The sequence below is a fragment of the Gallinula chloropus genome, assembly GCF_964237585.1.
Source record: "Gallinula chloropus genome assembly, chromosome: 5".
In the NCBI taxonomy this organism is placed as follows: domain Eukaryota; kingdom Metazoa; phylum Chordata; class Aves; order Gruiformes; family Rallidae; genus Gallinula; species Gallinula chloropus.
In genome coordinates this window covers 53,249,684-53,276,315 of record NC_140090.1, presented here as the reverse complement: position 1 = coordinate 53,276,315, position 26,632 = coordinate 53,249,684, and the positions used below count along the sequence as shown (strand labels likewise).

The 26,632-nt window shown below is 40.9% G+C and overlaps 1 protein-coding gene across 1 annotated transcript; it reads left to right on the top strand.

The window, feature by feature from the left end:
- Positions 1-8,930: 8,930 nt before the first annotated feature.
- On the top strand, positions 8,931-26,419 carry RGR (retinal G protein coupled receptor; the record flags this gene model as incomplete). The annotated part of the gene is made up of 7 exons (XM_084265110.1): positions 8,931-9,009; positions 12,160-12,316; positions 13,971-14,092; positions 22,447-22,600; positions 23,172-23,289; positions 24,783-24,896; positions 26,276-26,419. 7 exons carry the CDS (start codon positions 8,931-8,933, stop codon positions 26,417-26,419), a joined length of 888 nt encoding a protein of 295 aa, XP_084121236.1.
- Positions 26,420-26,632: the final 213 nt, after the last annotated feature.

Here is a 26,632-nt window from a genome sequence, read left to right as displayed (position 1 = left end):
GAAGATGCAGCTTCTGATTACATCCATGCTCCTTTCCTAATTCAGTGAGATGAAAGAGATAAAATTGGAAGCAAAATCTGTCTAGTGTGTTCAACAGACCATGTATTCACTTTTATACACACTTCTGGTTTGTCTTGAAGCATCTGTTTGCAGTGCAACAGCTTTCTAGATCATCATGGTATTTTTAAGGCTTAAGTGTATGATCTCCTCCCAACTATTAAACAGTTATTCACACATTATGCTGCTTAATTTAAAATAAACACTCAGATAATTTCCTTGCAGGAAAAGGTGATATTTATATGAGACTTTCTAAAATAAGTATCAACTTTTCAAGTGGCAAAGGTACCAGCGCAGAATAAAAGCATGACAGCCAACTCCATTCCATAAGGAAACTAGTGGGGAATAGGCCTCTCACTTCCATGGGTATCACTGTGCACTCTAAATCATAAACACAGTTCTCTTTACTGCTTACTTCGGAAGTAAAGAATTTCTGCACTATATTACCAGCTAACAATACCTGCTGGAGAAAAAAAAAATACAAAAAAGCAGCCAGTCATTCATCAGAAGTGTTAATGCAATCTCTGAGAATAGTTCAGTCCCCTGTTTGTATTTTTGGTGTAAGGAAATGCAAAGCAAATAGGGTCAAAGTCTACTGTCAGCGACATTCAGCACGTGGCAGCCTTTCCTAAGTGGGGGACAATTTAGAGAAATTTTTTTTGTTTGCTTTTAATAAGATTGTCTAATTGATATTATACTTTCCACTTTTTCCCATACAGACTTTTTGAACCCAGAAATCAGTGGTTTCTACTCACGAGCTTGTGCTGGTATTGGCTGGGATAGAATTCATTTTCTTCATAGTAGCACAGTAACTATGTTTTGGATTTGTATGGAAAACAGCATTGGTAGCACAGGTATGTTTTGGTCACTGCTGAGCAGGGCTCACACAGAGCCAAGGACTTCGCTGCTTCTCACATCTCCCCACCAGCGAGAGAGCTGGGGGTGCACAAGTACTTGTGAAGGGACATGTCCAGGACAGCTGACCTCAACTGACCCAAGGGATATTCCACACCACATGATGTCATGCACGGCATATAAAGCTGGGGGAAGAAAAGGAAGGGAGGACATTCAGAGTGATGGTGTTTGTATTCCCAAGTAACTTACACAGGACAGAGCCCTGCCTTCCTGGGGATGGCTGAACACCTGCCTGCCTGCCCATGGGCAGTGGGGAATGAACTCCTTTGTTTGCTTTGCTTGTGCGCAACTTTTCCTTTACCTATTAAATTGTCTTTATCTCAACCTATGAGTTTTCTCACCTTTACTCTTCTGATTCTCTCCTCCATCCCACTGAAGGGGGAGGATGAGCAAGCAGCTGCAAGGTGCTTACTTTCAGGCTGAGGTTAAACTACGACAGATCTCAAAAGCAAAACTTGAGTAACAAACTCAGCATGCTCCACTAAATCACTCAGTTTTAATAGGCCATTGGACAGAAATTATTTATACTTATTTTCCCCATATACTTACAGAAATATTGCATAGAAATATTGCATAAAGCAAATAAACCAGCATATCTTATCATACATTAAATCCATAAAATACCACATTATCATGATTTTGTCCAAAGGGTTTTATTAGCAGGCAACATAGGCCAGACACTAAATCAAATTCATTAGGTAAATGCATCTCCAAGAAGCTTCTGGCAGGGCACATCTCGTAAAGTGGAAAATCCTTCCCACTGATGCAAGTCGAGAGCACGTTAATACATTACGTCATTCTAAATTGGATCTTGTACTTAATGCTGATGAAGGCAGCTCCTCCAGACCTATAGGACTGAAGTCATTAATAGATCTCTAGGCATGCTGAAGAAATAAAAGAAACCCAAACAGGTTTTGGCACAGAGCTTTGAAAGTCTATCAGTGGTATTTTTTATGCATATATCGACCTTGATTGTTCCAGCCACTGTGGAACAGAAGTGAGTAGAGACCTCTAACCCAAGGGAGGTAACTGCATATTCCTCCCTTATGAATACAGCATTTGACTCATTTCTGTCCGCACAGCAGAAGCCACTTCACAAGGCAACCAGCAATGCTCAGTGAGGCAAAGTCTAGCAGAAGATGGAGGTTTACTCTTGCTTCACCTTAAGGGAGGAGTGACCCAACCACTGTAGCCATGGCTCTTCAATTCTTCTCCAAAGGCCCCTACAGGGACAGGCAAACGCCTCTGTGGGTGGACGCACAGGACATCAGTGCAAAATTCTCTGAGACAAACTCTCTGTAAACTCCTCTGAAGGAGGAAAACAGCAGTGAACAATCTCTGTCTTGAAAGACATCTGAAAACATGTCTTTGAGACTATTAATTTTGAGCACTTATGAGAGTGTGAACTTGTGTTGCCCACTGAATGGAAGCTGGAAGACGCTTCCACCCAAAACCAATTCAGAAGACACGTATAATTCCATGTCAGTACAAACATAAATCCACCCACTAAAATGTCAAAAAAATAACACATGTGAAAACCACAGCTGAGTTGCACAGAGTGAATCTTTTTGAGGATACTTATGTTTCTGACCAGTTTAGTTACACATACAAAAAGCCCTGTAAAGCTCAAAACAAGTATCACTCATATATGCCACAGTCATCTATTAGTTTTTTGCTATGCCAACTCTCTTGACAGTACAGCTGATAGTGGGAGGGGGAGAGAAGGATGAAAAGAAAAGCACTGCAGCAAATTCTGCTGGAATGTATGGTTTACAAAGTCACATTTGTACTGAAACAATACCCAGGATCTTGAGCAAGGTGTAGGCGCTCCTTAAGACTGACACCTGTTTCTCTAATGGAGCACCGCCAAAAAAGACCTGACACAAAGATTAAGGACTGAAAGATATAAAGAAATCAAATCTATCACTGAGTTGTACATATATATATAAATAAAATATAGACATAAAGCTTAAGTTATCATTAATAGAAATATTAATTCATATGCTCTGCTAGCCATAAACTTAACCAATTTCTGATAAGACAACAAAGGGAAATCTATAAAAGCCTTCTAAAGAAAGAAACCAAATACACAGTCAGCAACACTGAAGAAGAATTTATGTGTCTCTATACACATGCACACACAGGTAGAGTTACCAAAACATAGACCTAGAACAGCATAAATGTCATGTCCAACAGCTCTCACAGAAGAAAATACTATTCATCTCTGAGATGCCACAGCCATATACTAGTCTACTGTGGTCCATTTTGATAACTGGGCATACCATAATCACATCTGACATGTATTTTAAATGGGTAAAACTTTATTAGGTTTATATTCCTGGCCTCTCTTTTCTGTTGTGCCTTCATTCCCTAGAAACCAGTAAGGTTCCTACAGTTCAACAGAATCGGTTAACTTTGGGCTTAGCATCCCTAGATGCATGGCAGTGGGGGCATGCAATAACATTGCTGACTGCAATAACCTTTTCTGATTTGGGCCTTAATAGTATTAGTCTAAGCCCTGCAGAGTCACCTCTGCTTAGGAAACAGTGTCTATTTGTTTGCTTCCTCAGGCATCCAAGAAGAATTAAACTTCCAGCCCTGTTTATCTGGCTCCTGAATGCAGATGGAGCATAATGTTGTACACAGCAACCCTCTGCCCTCTTTCCAGTCTGACAACCAGCAGTTTTCCTGTCCTGATTTACCCGCCTATAACCTCAAGATCTTGCAGGTCAAGTACATGCCCTTGTGGCGGTTCTAGTAAACCTCCTGGAAGCTGCAAGTCAAGTCTTACACACAGGGACCAAAAAAAATAGGAAAAACAAGGAAGAAAACAGAGGAGAGAAAAAGTAGGAAGAAAAGTGAAAGGAAAGATTTCATCCCGATGTATTCTATTTTCTTAATGTTATTCTTCTCAGATTAATAAACTCCTCTCAATCTGTTATCTTCAGCAGTGCAATATATGAATATATATATGCATGTGGTGGGGTCATAATACAAGAATCGCATTGCCTGTGTGCAATTATTCTTATTTTTATTCTATTATTGAACTAAATGCTTCACTACATGCTTTTTTTTTTTTCCCCAAATATGATTATTTGTGAAATAAGAGAGGGGGAGTTTGGGAAGGTAATAGCAGAAAATCAGGGCATGCCTCAGGTAGCGTTTCACACCCACAACTGTCCTACTAACCCACAGAAGGGCAAAAAAATGAAAAGTGGCACACTTTGGTCCTTCCAATTTGCTTTATGGCCCATCCTTCATTTGTTCAACCCTTGAAGATATATAATTGGCCTAACTTTAATGATCTATCCTTACCAAGATAAAAGCAAGAAAGAAACCTGGGAAGATGAAGGAAGCCTGTGATGATCAGGAGCTTCCTCTAAGCACTTCCTTCCCTGTCCCATCTGCCTGCAGACACAATATTAAACCCATCTTCAGAAAACCTCAATTAACTTCAGGGGATCTTCACTAGGGAAAAACCTCTACATTCCCACTCAGACCAGAAGAAACATGGGGAAGACTAGTGCTCCTAGCAACAGCAGAAGGTAAGACTTGTTCTGCAGCCTGCAAGAAATGTATAACCAGATGACATTTTGGTGAGAGCTATCCCTAAGGAATTCCCACAGAAGTGAAGCAATGTGCAAGGTCTTCAGAAGGTGCTGTCATACAGTGAGAGTTTAATCAGCTATCATAATGGACGTTAAGCATTTTTACCAATATGTTGGATAAAATACCAAGCTTCTCTTGATTTCTTAACAGTTGACTCTGCCTGTATCTTTCACAGAATCACAGAATCACAAGGTTGGAAGAGACCTTTAAAGATCATCGAGCCCAACCATTCCCGTCCTAACCTGGATATCCTCAATAATTCTGAGCTTTTCTACCTTATTATGTAAATGTATCCATTAAACTTTTTAAATTACCATTTAAATGTTTCAATATCTCATGTTAAGTTGGCAGGTTAATTCATTTCGCGGGAGAAATATTAGCAAAACAACTTGTTTCCTGGGCATTCTCTTTTATTCCAACTTGGTAAGATACCTATGTAACATACAGTTCATCTATTTGGTCTGACTGAAAAGCAATTTCCTCATCAAGATTTCAACCAAATCAAAACTTGCCTACCAAAGATTCTATTCCAGAACCATTTGGGTTTTCTTCTGTAAAGAGAAAGACCAGGACTGAAGTAACTGAAAGCTGAATAAGAAAGTCTGTAACTATCACTTTGAAATGGAATATTACAAAAACTTCTCCTTCATTAGCTAACTGCAGAACAAACACTATTTCAGCAACTTTTTCACACTAAAGATGACAATAAAAGCACAACTGAAGGCTTTGCCTTCATCATCATTAATTTTGCTTTGTGAGATAACATAATGTAGTTTTTACAAGTCTTGTTCCACTCTTATAAAAAGCATCTCAGTCTGAAGAAATTGGTTACTCCTGTCCACATGCTGCTCTGTGGGCTTGTCCCCTGCATCATCCCTCCCATGGCACATGCCAGGTGCCTATTTATAGCCTAGGGTGTATTCCAAATCACTGCTTCTAAATCAAAAAAATTTACACAACTGCAGCTAGAAAGTCTCCAGACAATACGCTTTCTGATTTCCTTTCCTTGATGAGAAGTATTTCCCTTGGGGACCAAGATTACCACTCATCTCTCTGATATCAAACTGAAAGTCCTCTGTGGCTGTATTCCCAGTCTGCTTCTGCTGAAATGCTGCAGTTTGTCATTTAAAGGTGTTTGTGAATATAAAAAGTCAAAGGCAATTTGGCTAAACCTGAATCAGAAGAAAGGATTAGGAAGGCAGAGGAATAATAATACATCAATTTAGTAAAGTTCTTGCTGTGAATATAAAGAAGTATGTCAGTAATCTGCATTGATTGCTTGGAGAAAATTCAGAGTGCATGAGTGCTCTGTTATCTTTGCACTGCACCTTTTTTTTGTTGTGCTTGTACCAATGCATATTTTACAAAGACTAATATGCTCCCACAAATCCAAGTCTTATGAAACCCACAGGGACATCTGCCAACAACCTATCAGATCTTTTTTTTCCTCTGTGTTCTTTGCAAACAGATTAGTAACCAGTGAGGTATTCTTAAGTGAGAGGGTAAAATGAAATGGATGTTTTATTGATACAGAGAGGAGATCAGTGGGAATTCAAAATATGAAGTTGCAAGATAACATCAGGTTGAATGAAAGACCTTTTCCCATGAATTTGGAAACAGCAAGTAGCTATTGAAAGAGTGCATAAAGTAGAAGGGGATTGCTAAAAACTTCATAATTTAAGGAGATAATAAGTGTCTTTGGCAAATTTGTTATCCTTTGCATGTTTTCACTGACTTCACAGGAATACAGGACACCAGGTTATGTCTTACATTAAAAGGAGGGAAAGGAAATGAATGCAGCTTTATTTTACCAACTGGAAAAAGAGCTATTGTAAGTACATTCTATCAAATTCAATAATTTATTCCCCATTTACGCCTCCTCTTGGCTTGAAGAAAACCCTTTCTAAGTAACTGAATTTAGCAGCAATATTGCACCATAAATCATACCATAATATCCTGATGAACTATTAGAAATTCATCTTAACACAGTACCCAAAATAGATACTGAGAGTTTGATCCATAAATTTTCTATTGATATCAATTGCACTTGAGTCAGATGCTGAACCACCACTGAAAATCTTGCCTGTGACTGATTTGTGTTACTAGACCCAGCATTGATAAAGTAAGGTGTAGACATGGAAATCTTTCAAGACATTTGAAGAAAAGCAGCCAACAAGATCACAGTAGTTGTTCTAATCCAGTGGGGTTAGGGTAGTTTTTGAATGAGCAGTCTGCACCACAGACTTAAATACACACCACAGAAATACCATCAGTGTAATACATCTGGGAGGTTTGCTTGGGGGTGACAGCTCAGTGCAGTGGCAGACAACCATAAGCACCCAACAGCCCTCATGAGGGCAGTTCACACAATATCCATGTCCTTTAGCCATAGTCCAAAAGAGCTGTGCATTCCAATGAACCATTTATTTTTAAAGCAATCACAGTAAAAAGATTTACAGCACGTTTACAAGATCTAGCACTAATTTTTTGCAAGAATATGCAATGGATCACTATTAAAATACAGGCTTAGATCAGTCATTTGTCTTTCTAGGAGGCAGGGTTGTCACCTTTTTTGTCATGGAGGTAAGTGAAAGACAAACATAAGGATGGATTTATGTGATGCAATGTAATTTTGCTCTGCTTAAACCAAACATCTGTATAGACTAACAAATATCATGTCCATTGGATCCGACTTTAAAATTCAAGAGCATATCCATCAAGACAATTACCTACATCAAAACCAGCTGTAAACTGAATGCCAGAAATCACAAAATACAGCAAGATGGTTTCACAACAGCCTGGAATCTCTGACCAGTTCTCCTGGGAATCACAGCCTGTAAGGAGAGATTTCAGGAAAACTGAAAAAAAATCCACCATTCTCTTTAACCAAGACCCCTGACTGTGAGAGCACCACCGCTGTGTAGTAAGAAGAACCATGAAGAAGCTCTGACCCTATGTGGAGCAAATTCACTCTGCCTGACATCCCAATCAACCAAGAGCCAAGTGAGCTCAGTGTGGGGCCTGAGCTAAGGGAAGCAAATATCCCTTGGGCTTCAGCTGTTTTTTACTCCCATTTCGCAACGGGATTATGAGGAAGAAGAAAGTTACATGTCAAAGCAGCGACTATCATGCTAGTGACAACTTGTTGTAAAGGCAATGAGTGGGTCTGTGGAAGAGTAATAAGGAATGAGAAAATAAAAACAAGGAAAAAATGCACTACAAATAGTGGAATAAAGTGCCATTAAAATTCCACAATCCTACCTAGTAGTTATCATAGTTGTCACTACTCTAAATATAGGTTAAAATGTCCAAGTTGCTCACTTCTAATGGGCACGAGTTGAAAATTAGATAAATAATAGCTGTATAGCTAAAAAAGTATCATTCCTTTCTCCTGGGCTGTGAAAACTGCTGTCTTCCATCCTGCACTGAAATTCCAAAAGAGTTAGTTAATCAAAGAGTAGTACAAGAAATGAAAGGAAAATTGTTGACCCTGTTGAGAAACCACAAGGGCTCATGCACATCTCAGCCCTGTCGTGTGGTTTGCTCATGGTGGGAAGTTGGACAGCAGTTAAGAATCCAGCGTCTGGATAAGCGGCACATTCCACATACTCCAGAGCTACACCACACCCAGACTCCACTCTTCAAACATCTCCAAGAGGACAGTAAGGTAATTCCCATGAGCACTTCATCACTGGGCTACTTTGTATGTCTGGATCGCAAAATCAGTAATTTGTGTTTTCCTTCAATCAGGCTGTGCCAGTGCCCACACTAATTAGTGCTCAGTTATGAAGAAGAGATATGTCTGCATGCAGAATAGTCGTTGCCAGAAAAATACACTGGCCAGTTTCTAAAGAGGGGGTAAGGGGGAAGACCTATATAGTGCAGAAGTTCTTGGTTCATACTTTTCCCCTAAATACCAACTCAGTGAGTGCCCCTTTGTTTTTCAGGTCACTCCCCAATTATATATTACATGTTCCTTCGTTCCACAACCTTTAATTCTTTTCCAGTGTTGCAGAATTAACTGGACAGGGTTCTTAATCTTGTCTCTACAAAGAACTTGTTGTAATTGGAATGAATGCTTTCATTTTGCTGGTGTCTGAAATACGATTTGCAGGGGAAGGGGGAGAGCGGGTTGATGCTAGTCCCATCATTAATAACATTCTTGCAGGGATTGTAATGGTGGGAGTAAAAACCCCAAAGCTTTTATATAATAACAAGCATGTGTCTGCACGTGAGCTGCTCCTTTAAGAAGCCTCGGGCTAGTGGAAGAAGGGGAATCCAGAGAAAAGGCACCCTTACAGCTATAACAGAGGGCAGAGGTTAAATCTGTTGGCATTTTTATCACAAGTATGGTCACTGCATACCCTCTCCCTGAAGGCTTCACTGAATTAGAGGTGTTTGCCATCGGCACTGCTCTGCTGGTAGAAGGTAAGCACAGTGTGGGAACTCAGCAGCAGTAACATGTTTGTTCCTTTTGTTCCTGGTGGGAGGTGGAAGGAAAATTGAAGCAAACAGCATTTGTGATATGCTGATTGAGACCTATGGCAGTTACTTCCAGAGAGTAAATCAGGGTGAGCTGCAAGCTGTTTGCGGTGACGACCTGCTCTGTATACATAGCTGCCCTATGGCAGGGAAGTACTTGCTGCTAAGCTTTCCTTCAAGAATAAGGGATGTATGATATTGTTGTTGACTTTTAAAGGCAATTTTATCTTCCTCAGGGGAAGGCTGTTGAAATAACTGATCATCTCTCTAAAAAATTGGTCTGCTTGTTTTGTGGGCTGTGATAGCCATTTTATAATCAAAGATGATAGGTTCAGAATAGCCTGTTAACTCTTAGCATGCATCCAGATTGCATCAGTAGTGCTGCAATTAATGGCTGTTGGGTAAAAGTAACAAGCAGAAATATAGATGCCTGAGATTCAAAAGTTCTCACGGTGTTGAGAAGCAGAGTCTGAGGTAGGAGACCCCACTGATTTAATTTAGCAAACCTCAGCCTTTCATAAGGCACTGTGAATGTACCTGGCAGCTACTGAATGACAAGCTGGTAGCTAGGATTATTTTGGAGTCAGTTACTGGTGTCTCTTCTGAGCTGTATCCCAGTCAGGGTCTGGGACCCCATCGCTGCATAATGCTGCTCAGATGGGGTTGCACAGATCATGAGGTCCAACAGCAGAGACGGAGAAGCTGTAAGCACGATCAGAATGGGGCAAATGAGCATGCAGCATGGGAGAAGAGAGGATGCTCATCCTCTCCTTGTAGGTGAGCTCAGCTGGAAGGCAGCATTGTAGGGAGCTGGCAAGAAAAGCTTGAAGAGCTGTGTCAGAAGCTTTTCCTTGAAAGATACAGAGAGAGAATAAAAAGCTTCTGCTCTTGGCTGTGGGGCAAGCTGCTGCCTAAACAGAAAGTTCAGGGCTAAACTTGGCCAACAACCATCAAGCCATCTGCAGAACTTGGCAGGTCCTAGCAGAACTTTGCACTTCGTTACCAAGGGGTAAGAAGCAGCAGGAGGACAGGAACACTGCTGCATGCTAGCAGAGCCCCATAGCCAAGTTTGGAATGGCTGGATCTGGTACCATGGCCCTGCCAGCCCTCACCTGCCCACCCTTCTCACCTGTGTAGAGGGGCTGCAGCCTGCCAGGGACCTGCAGCCATTGAAGTCCAAGCAAAGTACCTGCTGGTAACCTTCACTTAAAACTAGATATGGTTTTACATGTTTATGTTTTACTACACACTGGTCTTTTCTATAGGGTTTTAGGCACAACATGCCCAGCAGATTGGCAATAATGCTTTTTGTCTGACTTGGAAGATCAAACTATATAATTAAAGATTAATTTCTTTAAACTGAAAGCAGGTAGATTTAGACCATATATTAGGAAGTAATTCTTCCCTGAGGGTGGTGACACACTGGTACAGGGTGCCCAGCAAAGCTGTGGCTGCCCATGGCAGTGTTCAAAGCCAGGTTGGATGGGGCTTTGGACAACCTGGTCTAGTGGAGAGTGTTCCTGCCCATGGGAGGAACATCTACTTGGAACTAGATGATCACTAAGCTCCATTCCAACACAAACCAGTCTGGGATTCTATAATTCAATTAATTCACTTTCTCAGAGGCTCTTAGGGAAAGGCAATGAAGACCTTTTTTGCTGCACCTTCTAAGTGCAGTTTGTAAAAAATGCTGGGAAGAGGAAAAGCTTCACTTTAACTGGACACATTTGCTGCTCTAAAAATGGAAACTCAAAGCTTTTTTTAAAAAAATATAGTAAATTCTTTATTTATACACTCCTGCTGGCCTTTGAGAAAACAGAGTGGGGTGAAGAGTGGAGCTTCCAAAAACAGAGGAAAAAAGTTTATATAGTAATAACTCTTCAGCTCTACTCTAAATATGGTCACAACATACCTCTCCTAAAAGTATGACTCCATTTGGGAGAGTTAGAAGCAGGTTCAGGGTGGGAGGTAAGCTGACAGGGAGGAAATAAGAATGACAGATCTCAAATGGCTCCAAATATTTCTGCAAATATGTTGTGTAATGAAAGACGCACATCAGCTGTTACCATGGTTATGCCATCAGCCATTAATGCAATTAAGGTTGGAGCAGGATTTCTGACTAGAGAAAAACATCCACCTTATGTAACTGCAGAATTAAGACAATAAGCATAAGTAACTACGCTACTTTACAGAATTTGGGGAGATGGGTTTTTTTCCATGCTACCTAATTTCTAATTTCCAAGAAGAACACAGAGAAGAAAGACATACTGCCTTTCATCTAACCAAGAGTTAGAGATGGGATCTTGACGCAGAGCCTCATCAGAGCTATAATAATTCAGGTGACCTTGAAAAGGATACCAAAGGACAGAGAGTGAGTTTAAACCAGTGGGTATGGGTTTCAGGGTGGCACAGCTCTGTGCTGGATGAGGAGCTGGGGCCTCTCTGAGGACCAACATTACCTTATTTTTTTAAATCTATCAGTGAGTACTTTTTATAATTAGATTATTCCTTTCCATGTATAGTCTATTGACGAAGGGCAGTAATAAGATTGAGTTGGTGTGATTCAAGCACTGTCTAGGTTAACCTTAGACAGAAGCCCAAAGGGAGTCAAAGCTGACTGAAACACGGCTGAGGGATTTCTGGCTTAAACACAAAAGAATGCCACAACCGATGTTGAACACAACCTGCATCTCTACCAAAGAGGCCTGGAGACATGTGCCCCAGGAGCATGTGCTTCTTGGCTGTCAGCCCCTTGGAAGCTGCCTCCTCTGCAATCTCCCTTGCTTTGACCCACATTTCCCTGGATGAAGCCTGGGAATCAGGTTTCTCTATTAATACAAAAGGTAGAATTACAAACAAGATAAAACCATTTCCGTTCTGCATGACTGGCTATATCCCTGAAGCATTGGCTGCAACTGTCACCTATGAATTCCCCTGAAAGTCTTTGTAAGCTGAGTGCAGAATGACACCACTACAGATGTTTTCCCTGTGCGTGTTTCCACACTAATTATTGATCTCTCATTAAAGAAAACAGCGGTATCATCATAGATATTTTTCATTTCCAGTTGAATCATGTCAAACAATTCTGTATTTCAGCCCTGCTTGGTTTCTGTCTGAATGGCTTGACAATTATTTCTTTCCGAAAAATCAAAGAACTCCGAACACCCAGCAATCTGCTGGTTCTCAGCATTGCCCTGGCCGACTGTGGGATCTGTGTCAATGCATTCATTGCTGCCTTTTCCAGCTTCCTCAGGTACATCTTTTTTTTTTTTTTTTTCCCCATAAAGGATGCTCAGAAGAAACACATGAAAATTAACAGCTAAAGTTCTAAGAGGTCAAATTAGATAGATGACTGTCTAGCATACCACCTAACTAACATTCTCATTCTCTCAACCTGAAACAGCATACTGAAACTCTATATAGTTCTACCAGGCAAGTAACAAAGCAGACTTTTCTGTGTATAAACACTGACAGATTATAAAAGTGATTATAGAAGAGATTTAACTGCACATCTTTACCAGTGGTTATAGAAAAAGCTACTTGTATATTGAAATAGTAGTACATTTTCATTTTACTAAACCTCTAGTTTGACCTCAAATTTACCTGCAAGTCCCTCTGTTTTGTTATGAACCTTTCCATTAAAGCATTTACTCAAGAAGATTGTAGAAAACGAAAATGCAGATCGGTGAGCAGGGAGCTCACATCAGTTATGACACATTTGATTTTCCACATTTTCACACACGTCAATCATAATCAGAAGACAGAAAGAATATCAAATATTTCAGTGAATAATTACAAGAAACAAATCACAAGCAAACCATACTCAAAAAACCTCACAGCCCTATAAAACAGCTGATGAATAATTCTACCAAAGTAGCATATTTTTAAATACTAGAAATATCTTTAACAGAGAACAGAAGTTTATTTAAAACCACAATGTGACTATTTCATTATTTCCTTATGGCTATTAAAACATCTTTGCAAATTAGCAAGTCGATAATAAGCTCTAATGACACCTTATTCAAAACTATTTTATCTCCTATATAGGTTACTCGTTTCACTTATGTCTCACTGAAGTAAATAAATGTGCCTTTACTGAACTGGACCTGAAAACCTAAGGTCACTACATCAAAATGAGCTCAGTTTTAACAATTCCAGGACTTTTTGTTTTAAATGGGAGCAGAAGCTTCCCAGACTCCCAGGTCAGCTATCTCCTGTTCAAAGGGACTTCCAGGGGTACACTGGTTATTATACTGATGCTCTGTTGATATATGAGAAAGGAGACTGCTGAAGATTTCCACCTCACAGCCAGCTTTTTGAGCATAAGAGTCAGGTAGACAAACACAGAGGTAAAAAAGCTAAGGCTCTTTGCCATCGGTGACCAGGATATTGAAAACACATATCAGCAGATGTCTGCTCCATTAGACCACCTCATAGTTATTTTCATTCTATGCCTGCAAAGACACTGGGAGGCCTCAGTCTTGCTATCAGGAGTATTTTTATTTGTTGTAAGCATCTGTACCCTGTTGCACGGTGAACACCGACCTTCCAAAAAGTTCATTTGCTACTTTTACATGTTGACAATTGGCTGCAGATCTTGAAGATATGGATAACTGGATGGAATGTAGATTTCAAATTGGAAAAAACCACAGCTTTCCAACACATAAATGCAGGATTATTTTCTCCATAATAAGAGTAAAAATAGATGTTGTACTGTAATAGATACCACAGCAATATTGATGCTAGCAAATACCTAAAGTCAACCCCAGTAACAGCTTTCACAGTGATTCTCAGAATTCGAAAGTACATGCACAGGTTATCATTTTAGCCTCACTGCTAATACAATTTCCAAACATGTCTTCACCTTTTTCTATCATTTTCTCAATATATTTCTTGTTTGTTGACAGATACTGGCCCTATGGCTCTAACGGCTGTCAAATTCATGGCTTCCAGGGCTTCCTGACAGCACTAGCCAGCATTAGCTCCAGTGCTGCAGTCGCATGGGACCGGTACCATCACTACTGTACAAGTAAGGGCTACCATTTACCTAGCAACCTCACACAGATCCTGCTATGATTATGTAAGATTTCAGAACATCAAAGCAAGCACATATTTATTACCTGCACTTCTTATATGTAAGTTTATTTATCTTACACACTAGAGATAAATATAAGCAATCTCTCCAAAGGACATCTTCCCATTGGCACTAACCAACTGCCTTGAGGAGATATTTCCTCTTTCAAATCATAGCCAAGTCCTGACCCTCTTGCTGTGCTTTCAGCCCCTCCATAAGTAATCTTCAGTGCTCCAAACAAAATCCAGTCCTTGTATTGAAGAAAAATCTATGCACTTTGGGCTTCCACCCAACATACTGCTATGTAGCGAACAGATCTTCATCCCCATGCAGAGTTTACTAATTACAGATAAATTTCCTGTAGCTAGAGAGCTGCACCTACAGACACAGCAGCTGGAACAGAGCCCACAGCAAAGCACTTCTGCAGAGGCACGACTGGGTAGAGAGCTGTGTGACACACAGGCATGTTGGAGCACAGGAGACACTTTTTTTAGTTTTCCTGTGTTCCAGAACCCCTTACAAAGAGTAGAACTTGGTATATTTGTTCACAAGCAAGAAGAAATTACCTGCAATTTTCAATAAAAGTGGCAGAGGAGGAATGTTATTTTTCTTCTCTTAGTGAAAGACGATTTTTTTTTTTCTTGCAATTTAGTTTTTAACTGGCTCTGATAGCTTAGCTGGATTTAATGGAAATCTAATAGTTGACAGGCAAAACAACCCAGGAAAATAAAGGAAGAATTTTTTTTATTTATGTGAGAAATAGAGTTTGACAGGATTGTCAAATATATAGATTTAGAGAGACAGATACATTCTTTTGTCATAGAACTACATCCCAAACTTTGGCAGTACTGGATTTGTGTATTCATGTAACATGAGTGGAAATTTCTGATGAATTAGGATGCTGAGTTGGATTTGGTGTCTGTGGAGATGGGTAGGCTTTGTGCTGAGACTCCAGCTGCACTCCAGCCACCACTGCAGGAAGGGACAACAAGCGAATCACTATATTCTCTAAGCACAGAACTCAGGAAGCACAGCAAGGGGCACTATCATCTGCTGTCAAGCAAATTAGCAACCTTGTGAGCACTGGAACTGGCAAAACCTGCATTCTTGTGAATATGGTACAGTGCACAGGGATGATGTGTGCTGACTGCACCACGGATGCTTTCACGTGTGGCTTCACCTCTCCTCAAACCAACTTTCACAGCAAATGCAACAACTCAGTAGCTGTCAACCCCCACTTCCCTCTCCAGTTTACTTTTAAATAGTCAATGTTTTCAAAAGTTATTAGGAAAGGGCTGAGTAACAAAGAGAGGGTGCACAATTTCATGGCCCTCATTAGGAAAAGGTACACAATATGAAATACAAACTTATTCTGAAAGGACACCTTCGCACTCTGTAATGCTAGGAATGCCCTCATCTGCACTGTTACACCATTTTTGGCAGTTGTGTAGAAGCTCTGTCACCTGGGAGAAATGCATGAGGTTGTCCCATGCAGACATCCCATGGAATGTTTTGTGTTTCCTGCTAAAGCCAGGAACCTTCCAGTGGAGTGAGGAGTTCTGAGTATTCCACATGACTGCACCATTACCCAAAAACCTGTGTCCCTTTGGCAATGTTGATAGACAAATGCAGCCGTTCTTTTCTTGTGCCAAAGCACAAGTTGCCCAGACCACTTCACAATACATTTCCTAAATGGCAGTCTAAAATTTGACTGGGGAAGAAACTGCTGAGCTGCAGCACTTCAATCCCCACCACTCTGAGCATCCACACTGCCTTTCAGGCATGGCCTACATATGATTAAAGCAGAAAGTGGTAAAACACACCCAGAGCATGCAGCACACATGTTCAATCTGTTGAGGGTGGAAAGGCTGCCAACTTTTTGTTCTAGAACTTTTGTCAAGAATTCAGCTCAGGCAAGGAAATGTGGGGTTTTTTTTCATGTCCAGGCAAAGGCCCCAGATAATTCAGGCTCTCATACCGACACCCTTTGAAATGTGTTTGGAGCTAGAAGAGTTGCATCTGTATTTTACAAGAGAGATGCCTGAAAACAAGCATGTCTATGAAAGGCATTTTACTCTCTGCAACATTGACTTTAATGCATTCATGTCATGCACTCCTCCAGTCAAGAACATACTACATTAAGAGCACTGGCAGAGAGACCCTAAGGACACAAGCTGCTTTACTTTGCTCAAATTGTTACTTACTGATGGTCAAACATTGCTGCTATTACTGAACATTTTGAGCAACAAAACAAAACCAAAACCCCAGAAGGTTTTAAAAGCCCATGCTCTGTAGCTATTCCAGTAAAACCAGCCACTTCTAGTTTTATCCTTCAGATGCTGATTGCGAGGAAGATTAAGTCATATTTCACAGATCTGATATACCAAGCCTACAGGCTATACTGTGTTCTCAATCCATACATTAAACTCCTGTTGTGAGTTGCGTGCCTGTACAGAAGGTACAAAATACCTTTGCCTGAAAAACCAAAGCTATCAACCTTTTATCTTCATTCCCCAGGGACTGGTGCTCCTTCCAGACTCAATTGCATCATCCATCCCCAATGTTTTTGTTATGTCCTAACTGTTTCTCAGAAAACCTTTGTTGTAGCTTTCCTCAGCTTGATGCTTGATTATCCCCTATCCGTATTTCTGAGAAAGAAAGGAAGAAAGAAAGAAAGATCTGATGAGAATGCAAGAAATTACTACAATGAGAAGAATCTGGAGTTTTCAGCCATTTTGAATGCTAACAATACAAATATGTTCACCACCCTCTTGAAAATTAACCACGTTTTTAAACTCGGAAGTCAATACAACCCTCAGTGAGAAAGCACTAGCCTTTACAGTGTATTGAAGCTAGACAAGTCACTCCTCAGAAAACAGGTTGATACTGATTGACATATTGAAGAAAGCAGTATGGCCACTAGAGTTTCAAAACATTTTACTCTTCCTCCTCTTGATTTCTTCCTCCCAGGCAACCATGCTGTGCAACTCTCTTTCATCCCCTAATCTAGCTTTGGGGCCTATGAGGTACTGCTTTCACAGCAAGGAGGACAGAACTACGGAAATCTGTAGTCTGAAGTATGTAGTAAGAGGAGAAAAGGTGGGGGACTCTGGAGGGTTTGCACATCAATCACTAGCAAAATGGGAGACCAGCTTATTGCATTTCAAAATTTTATCATTAGGAGGAAATGGAGAAAACAGAAGCAGGTTTATGTTAGTGACTGACAGTGAAGCAGGAAAGGGCAAACTCTGAGGAAATTATCAATAGCCAAGCATGTAGGACAGAAGATGACATTTTACGTCAAGGCAGATATTGTTACTTCTCCTCTCCCTGGTCATTCAAATGATAAAAAGGTCCTGAATTATGTTCTTAACATAGCAAAGGAGGAAGGAAGCAGCATCCTGGGAGGTCTCCCTGGAGCCGCAATCAGGCAGGCAGAGGGCAGCTAGTGGACAGCTCAGGGGTCAGTGATCTGAAAGTAGGCAGCCACCTAGTGCAGCAGCATCTTTGCTGAAGGCATTTCCATCTAACGCACAGCTCACTGGGGTGAGAAGGTAGCACGCTGCCATCAGCAGATTATGGAGAGAGGAAGGATCCTGGTCAGTTTTATACCTTTCATAGCCACAGCATACAGCTACAGTTTTAAAAAGAAAGAAAAAATATCTAGAAGATTTTACACCTGCATTTAACAGTTAGGGGGACATGGAAAATCTGAGGTGATTTATGTCAGTATTTTTTCAATATTACAAGAAACAAACAAAGTCAGCAGAGATTTAGCAGCAGCACTCAATTTCAAGATGTAGAATCGCAGTAAGTTTTATCTGATCCTTAACATTCAAGGAAGTCTAGGTTGTTTTATCAGTATTCAAAGATTAGCAATCTACCATTTGCTCCAATTGCAGCTGCCAGCTCTGTCAAACTAGGAGCATGTCCTTACCCCCATCATACCTACTGCAGCCACCCTGCCACACTTCCTTCATCTAGACTTGCACCTGCATCAGTTTTCCCTGACAAAATGCCAATATTTATACAGATGCCACATTTTCACTGAAGCAGGAAGTAATCACCAAGACAACTTTATGATCATGGAAAACCACAGCAAAAAATTAATGGAATAAAAAAGGAATCCCTTTATTATGTTATTTTAAAGAGCTGCTTCTAATTATATGCACAAAAGAAGTTATTATGCAGTGCAGATTTCTTACTTTAGAAAAAAATGAATACTTATAAGCACCAGTGACTGGTGCTTTTCACACTTCAGGTGAAGCAGGAATCTATTTTATTTATGACTGATAGATATTTTCCCTCCTAAGACTTTCAGATATTTTTGCCTTTGACAAACTTTGCCAGTTTTAAGTTTTACATGCCATTAAGTCTTGTACAAACCATATTTTTCTGGAATATATCAGCTATTAGAACTTCACCATTTGCAAGAATGAGGAAAAGAGACTTTTTTTCCCTCCACCCTAGAAAATCTTGTTGACCTTTTGCATGAGAAATTCCTTTTGTATGCCAGTCTGAAATGTAGCTGAAAGGTATCCACCGTGACAGAGATGTATTTTTTGCTCTTTCTGTGAAAACCAACTAAATGTTTGACCAATTTATAAATCTTCAGAAGAATCATAAATGTCCTCACAGACAAAAGATGGAGAAATAGTTTATGGTTATGTCACTAAAAACTGGCCAGCATAACCAAAAGGATTGTTCCATGCTTCATCTAGATCTTCCTAAAATTTAAGCTTTTGACATCACACTTTTAGTTCTCTAAACAAGGGGGGGGTGTTAATAAAAGTGACCTCTTTCTGTTCCAAAGCAATTACAGAAGCCATTTAAAATCTCCTGTAATAATATTTCACTGTAGAGAAAAGAGAAGCTTCTCTCTTGCTTTTCAAGGAGAGAAAGGCAGAGCACAAGTCATTAGACTTAATAGGTCCAAATTGCCAGCTCTGGGTCCTAATTAAGAATTATATCCTTAAGCATATGTTGAACTCCATATATATATATTTAACTGAATTAGGACGTACATTAAATTACATTATTTAATGTACATTAAATTTTATCAGGCAAAAAAAAAGCATTTAAGGTAAAGCAATGGCCTGGTCTGCACAAAAAACAACGGGACTGCTCTTTTGCAGTCAGCCCTCTCAGAGAAGGACATTTTTGCCACATGAATGAAGCACAGTTCTTTCACCGCTCTTGTACTGACAGTGTTTTTTTCTGGGTAAAGCAAAAATAATATCACTTTTTCCATATTATATTCATACATTATTTTGCTACTTCTGACATGTGATTAAATGTTTTCTGAAGGGTCAACCAGCAGCTGACTGCACTAGGACTATTTCACTATTAGTCTGATTTTGCAAAAGTCCAAATCCAGAAGGTAAAATTCGATTTTGTAAGGTCTGATTCTCTCCTTTTCTAGTGTCCAAAATAGGACTCCTTAAATGTGAGGAGAGAGAACATATGAACACACCCCAGAGATGAGATTTCCAAACACAGGCTATCGAGTCATGCCTGGTGAAAGACTCCATTATTGCATGGTCCTTTTAGACTGTACCTTGTAAGAAAATGGTGTGCCCTAATACCCACAGAAAAGCAACTAAAACAGACTTGCTTTTACCTCATAACTTTCTTGTTTGCACATCCCCCAGCTGGTAGCACACAGGGCCAGAGGAGAGACATGGCACCAAGAAACTGAGCACCATGAAAGATGACAGAGGTAGTAGGAGCCAGTGGAGCAAGAGCTTTCCTTGTGTTCCTGTGCAAGGCCACAGCAGGGGAGGTGAGATTTTCACCAAACCTGCCACACACATACGTAGGCAGCTAGATCAGCCACTCTCTGTCAGTGCAGGTACCCAAGGGCTGCCTTCAGCATGCCACCAACACTGTCCCAGCAGCTGAAGGCAATTTTTGCCAATGCGAGGACCTTTTCCTTACATGCAAAGGTCCAGAAGGTGCCAGTGTGTGGCTAGGACCCAGTAATACTACAGTGTCTCATTCAGGACCCATCATGTTTTGAGACCTTCACAATATTGCAGTAGTCCATGAAGTGAAAGGATGGAATGGAAAGAGAGCAAAGTTTCTGTCACAAGATACAACAAAAAACAATTAATATTAACTATTTTATAGGAATCACTGAGAAACAAACAACGAAAAAAGCACCAAGATTTAGTTTGTGTTTTTTTCAGAATATCAGGAGGGCTTAGCACGTACAACTCTGTATTCCCCAAGCAATAACTTTTAGAATGAGCTTGGTTTAAAAGAAGCACAACTTAGACCCAGGTTTCAGTGCAGCTGCCTTTGGTAATACCTTCTATTTTGCTAGAATATGTAAAACACAGAAAAATCCCAACAGCTTTGTCCTGATTGACTATCAGGTTACAGTTGTATAAAGTCAACCTACAAGAACCACTATGGACAACAGAAAGGGAATGGAAGCCTTGGATGAGTAACAATTCCAACACACTTGTTTAAGCACATACCTAAATATGATGCAGTTCTGAGAGATACAGCTTAGGCTACGTTGTTTCTTTGGACTGGGAGATTAAGAATAGTTTGACTGGTATTTTAGTCCCCCAAATCAGAAACTGTTCCTTTATTTTCATCTATCTATAGAAAGAGTTATATTATGTTAGTACTACAGAACAACATTTGAGCCTTTGCAGCCAAAATATATTTTCTACATAGGAACCATACAAAAGACAGACACTAGTCATTATTAATCATTCTTCATTTGCAATTAGTAAAAAAATGTTTTAAATTACTAAAAATCAATAATTTTTTGTATCTATTTTATTAATGCATTTAATAAAAGGTACTTTCTTTACTTTATTCCTTGGTATTTAAATTGCAATGCCTGCACTTTCTTATCCCATAACTAACTTTTGAACACCTGCACCAAACAATTTTTCCATGTTGATTTTTTAATGCAATTCAAACTGATTTTTTTCCCTGAACAACCTCTAGAAGATAAGAAAAAAGACAGAGGTAGAATTAGCATTCCTGTAAAAGACCAATTCCACTAACACACACACTTTGTTGTCCTCCTTTAAAACATACAAGGACAGTACAACACAGCACAGCCTCAGCACAGTTTGCAGTCCTTGCCAGAGCTGCTGCTTTATGGGGATCTCCAGCCTGTGCCAGCCACTACACACTCTCCAGCCACACCTGATACCACAGCAAGGCTTCACCTCATGTCTCTCGCTTCCAGTCCCTCACCTTTCTGGGAAAGATCAAAACTGGCCTGAATCTTTCTGGCCTGCTGTCACAATGCTGCTGTTAAGGGCAGACAAAAAGATTGCTTCTCAACCTCAGTGAAAATTACATCATTACCTCTCCCTAATGGTAGATTTGATTAGAAAGGGGTAGTAGGAAAAGTCACTGTGCTCCTTGCTGGTGCAACTGGCGTCACGGGCTATTCAGCATGGGTGTGATTACAGACGTTAGCCTTGCTAACAAAATTACCCAGGCCTTTTCACACACAAGCGGTGAGGTAACACAATGTCCTGCAGCAGCAGGGAAGTCTGCCTGCCTTTTCCATGAAGAATTACTTCCTGTGTGTTCTGAAATTTTCAGTCTTTAGTTTCAATCACTGATCTATTCCTGTCGTATTTTATGGAACTGGAGGAGATAGGCACAAGCGATCACTTTTATTATAGAATTAGAAAAAACAATTACTAATGCTGAGTTCACATTTCCTGTTCCAGGCTAAGCAATGATCTTAAGGACAAATAATTAGACCAGCAGTATTTTTAGAACAAGATCTGTTGTCAGGTTGCATACATATATGTGAATATGAGCAGCAATTTTAGAACAGGGTCTATTTAATATCCATGTGTGGATAGGAAGGAAGGAAGGAGACGGGGGCTGAGGAGTGTGTGCAGTCACATTTCTGACCTGACCAATACCCTGTAGCAGGGCTGTAGTTTTTCAAACGTTATTTATTCCATCATCCTGATCTTTCTACTCTCTTCCTCATTCAAGTCTCTAAATATATTCCTGAACCACAAGGATATAATGTTTGCAACAGCAGCTGTATTTCCTGTGAGGTACAAAGCTGAGCAACAATACAGCATCTTCCGAAGTAAAGCACACAAGGGGAGTACAATTTGTTGTGTCTCTAAGTTAAAAACCTTCTTTCATATTTTATGCAAGGCTGATTCCTCCAGACTCAGGTCAGCTTCAGGATTCAAAAGCCAACAACTGCTTATTCTGCCCAGGGCACTTGGCTCTGGCCCCACAGAGCTGAGCAGCTTTGACCACTGCTTTTGTTCTGGACATGAAGACTCCCTTTTCTCTTCCCATAGGGAGCAAGCTGCAGTGGAGCACAGCCATCTCCATGATGTTTTTTGCATGGCTGTTTGCTGCCTTTTGGTCTGTCATGCCCTTGCTGGGGTGGGGGGAATATGACTACGAACCCCTTCGAACCTGCTGCACCTTGGACTACAGCAAAGGGGACAGGTGAGTGTAGGGCCAGCTCCCACAGGGCAGTGGAAGTTGCCATCCCCTGAGGTCGCCTCAGTAGCACACCAAAACCCCATCTGTCCCCCATTATGGTTGCTGATCTCCCTCCCCAATGGCTGGAACATGACAGGCACAACCCAAGTTTGCCTTGACTCATACGGGGGCATGCAAGAACAGTTGAAGTCAGCTTCCTCCATGGGAGAGGCTGGTAGCTCAGGTTTCTGCTACTTCCTTGCTAATGTACAAGCTGCATCTTTTCTGGGTTTAGGAGTTGAAACTCCTTCTGAATGGTTTGCTTTTATGCAGTCCACAACAGATGTCTGAATGGGGAGCTTGGGTTTAGAAACCAAACGCTCATTGGGATTTTCTACAATGCTATTCCTTACACATACAGTGACATGGCACAATTTAACCAGCCTTCACAGCAAATGCTGCACCTGAAGCATGTTGACAAAACTAGTTTGGGCAATTTTAAAAATACAAGTTAATGAATATTTACAGCAATTTTACCAAGATGCCCTAGAGAAGAATTAACAACCTCTTTTTTTTCTTTCCTCGCTGTTTCCAGGAACTATATCACATTCCTGTTTGCTCTATCCATTTTCAATTTCATGATCCCAGGCTTCATCATGACAACAGCCTATCAGTCCATTCACCAGAAGTTCAAGAAAAGTGGACACTATAAGGTAAGAAAGCTTCCTCAGCCCCTGCAATTGTCTTGCCAAAACATGCCTGCATCCAATAGAGACAAAGTCCTCAAAAAGCCAATTTGTTTCAGAGCAGTTTTGACTCAGCTCCTTATTGAGCAGGAGAGTAACACAACACAGGATGGGGCCACCCAGAAGGCTCATGGAAGCCACAACCTCAGAGATTTCAAGATTTGATGAGCTAGCCACATCTGCCCTAATCTAGCACTGTAGTCAGTTCCCTGTCAAAGCAGGGGTCAGTCTAGGGACCCTAAGATTCTCCTTCACCAATACATGTCCAACTCTAGCCACAAAACAAACATGCAGCATGCAGAATATCTGCTAATAGCATATCAATATCTATCCAGATAAACTTTGCTCAGGAAGGATCATTATTTCCTGCTTTGCTACAGGCTCTTAGCTTATCACTGAGGAAGTCAGCCAGCACTGCAAGAAAGCATGCGGGCACTCCCCGGGGGGGAAGGGCCTTCCTATATATTCCATGCCTACACACTTGGCTGAGGAAATTCAGAAATCTTTATGAGCTGGAAACAAAGGAATTGCTGTGGCGTGGCAGGTTTATGGGAATGTAATTTGGTGATGATATGAGTTGTTTCCTTAGGTGCAGGCTATACAGTCTGGGGCACTATGAATGACTGGTAGGCACAGCCCTGACCCCTGCACTCAGTAAAGACAGTCATTTCTCAAGGGGGATGTTACACCAGCAAAGAGACAGTCAGGCTGGCTGGTTTGTAGCTGTCTGGAATAAGTACATGCACCCTTTACATAGTTCTCAAACAAATCTCCATGTTCATTATTATGTCTTGGGATTTTTTGAGTGAGTTTATGAAAGTGTGTGATTTCCTTCTTCTGATATTCTGTAGATTTCCAGAGTAGTTATGATGCAGAAAAGGAGGAAATTATCGCTTCCTTATTTATTAAAATTTATAAGAAACTTGGGAACAGCTGGCCATGAACACCATGGATAAGGCCCTAGCATGAAGGACAAGGGAATCCTACAACTGTAACACAGATGCTACTGCATCCATCTCTTGCACTGCCATAGTAGTGTCCACACAGTTTGTTAGCAAGATCCTCTAAGAAGTCAGAAAAATGTGATTCCTTTTCATCTATTTTTAGATTTACACATTGCCCTCCCCCTGCAGCAGCATTTACTGGCCATGGCTTTGATGTCTGGCACACACACTAATTTAACTGTTCCACCATAAGATGCTGTGTCACCTCTGCCCAGGAGCAACTCATGCTCCCCACCCGTCCCCCAGGAACAGGACTTTGGGGCTTGCTGCATGGGCTGCCCTCGATGCAGGGGGAGCTGTGCTCACACGCCTCTGACACTGACAGCAAAGCAGCAATGATACGGCATATCCTGCTGCCTAATCCCTTCCCGCTGCTGAACACAGACCACGGTCTCACAGGATCTGTCCCATCCGCGGCTGTGAAACACAAAGGAATTTATTGCTCTTGTTTTTCAGTTTAATACTGGTTTACCATTGAAGACACTGGTCATTTGCTGGGGTCCCTATTGCCTTTTATGCTTCTACGCAGCAGTTGAAAATGTGATGTTCATTTCACCAAAATACCGCATGGTACGTCTGTGCTACGCGAGGGAATTCAAATACTGACATTCTCCTGGCTCTCCTCTCTCCATTCCTCTGGAAGAATGCCAATTTACTTGCAATTGGCTCTACTTGTTAGAACATATATAACAAGTAGACTGTTTCCTCAAAGCATTCTGTTCATCTACTACTGTTAAGGTAAAACAGCTAAGCACAATGATATATCAGACATTACATTAGTGTTTTGATCAAGTAACAATTTAAGAAGTCAGGGTTTTTTTCTTTGACAGCCCATTAGGGGTTGGTAGCCCGCACTGTTTCACACTTTGTAGGAACTCTTTGTGTCCTCTACAGAATCAAATCCGAGCTCAAAATTTTCAATTTTGAAGAGTGTCATTTTTCTAATACTTCTTTCTTCCTGAGGAAGCTGTAATTGATCACTCGTAAGGTTATGCTGCCTCCTTTTTTCTACGAGTCTTGGTTCTAAGGCTGCCTCTGGGATACAGTAATATCACATCAAACCTTTCAATTTTCATTCAGTCCCCAAACTGGACCAGTTTCAGGTCACAGAATCACAAGGTTGGTAAAGACCTTTGAGATCATCGAGTCCAACCATACCTGTCTTCTACTAAACCATATCCCTGAGCACCTCATCTACCCACCTTTTAAATACAGCCAGGGTCAGTGACTCAACCACCTCCCTGGGCAGACTGTTCCAATGCCTGATCACCCTTCCAGTGAAGAACTTTGTCCTAACATCTAATCTGAACACCCACCACTTTACAACCTCCTTTCAGGTAATTGTAGGTGGTGATGATAAGGTCTCCCCTCAGCCTCCTCTTCTCCAGACTAAACAACCCCAGTTCCCTCAGCCACCCCTCATAAAGTTTGCTCTCCATTCATGAGCCTGTGTACCCTTCTCTGGACACACTCCAGGACCTTGGTATCTTTCTTGTAGTGAGGGGCACAAAACTGAACACAGTATTCGAGGTGCAGCCTCGCCAATGCCACATGCAGAGGCAAAATCATTTCCCTGGACCTGCAAATGTGCATAACTGTGCTTAGGTATTCAGTATCCCACATAAAATGTGTCAGCAGTATCAGCCCATTTACCCATCAGAAGGTGTCCACGGCACACCTCCTCCCAAGTTTTGTATTTACTTTCAACTGAAATAGCCCAGTTCCAGGCAATACTAATCTAAATTCTTTCTCCTGGAGACCATAATTTCCTAACCAAGGGCCTCCAACTGACTAAATTGCTTTTTTTCCTCTCATCTCTCTGGGGGTGGAAACCTACTACCATTGGAGACAGGCTTTTGTTTGATAAAGGGAAACTGAGCCTAGGCTGAAATCAGCCCACTGGCTCCTTAGTGCATTTTCCTATCAATAAATATTGTGTCTCATGACAGATTCCTGCCATTATCGCCAAGACTGTGCCGACGGTGGATGCCTTTGTATATGCCCTGGGGAATGAGAACTACAGAGGAGGAATATGGCAGTTCCTCACAGGACAGAAGATTGAGAAAGCAGAGGTTGACAACAAAACTAAATAACCAATTACAGCGTAAAGCAAAAGTAATGCAGGTGCATCACTGAAAGCAAAATGGTACAGGAAACTCTGTGCATTCTCTGACATGTATGTGCAAAGGTGGTTCACCATTGGAAAGGCTGTGCACTGTCTACAAACAAGTACTGAAAGAAAGCCCTCCAGATAACTGTCCAAGCCATCGCAAGCTGCTTGTCAAACAAGCTGCCTTAAACCTACG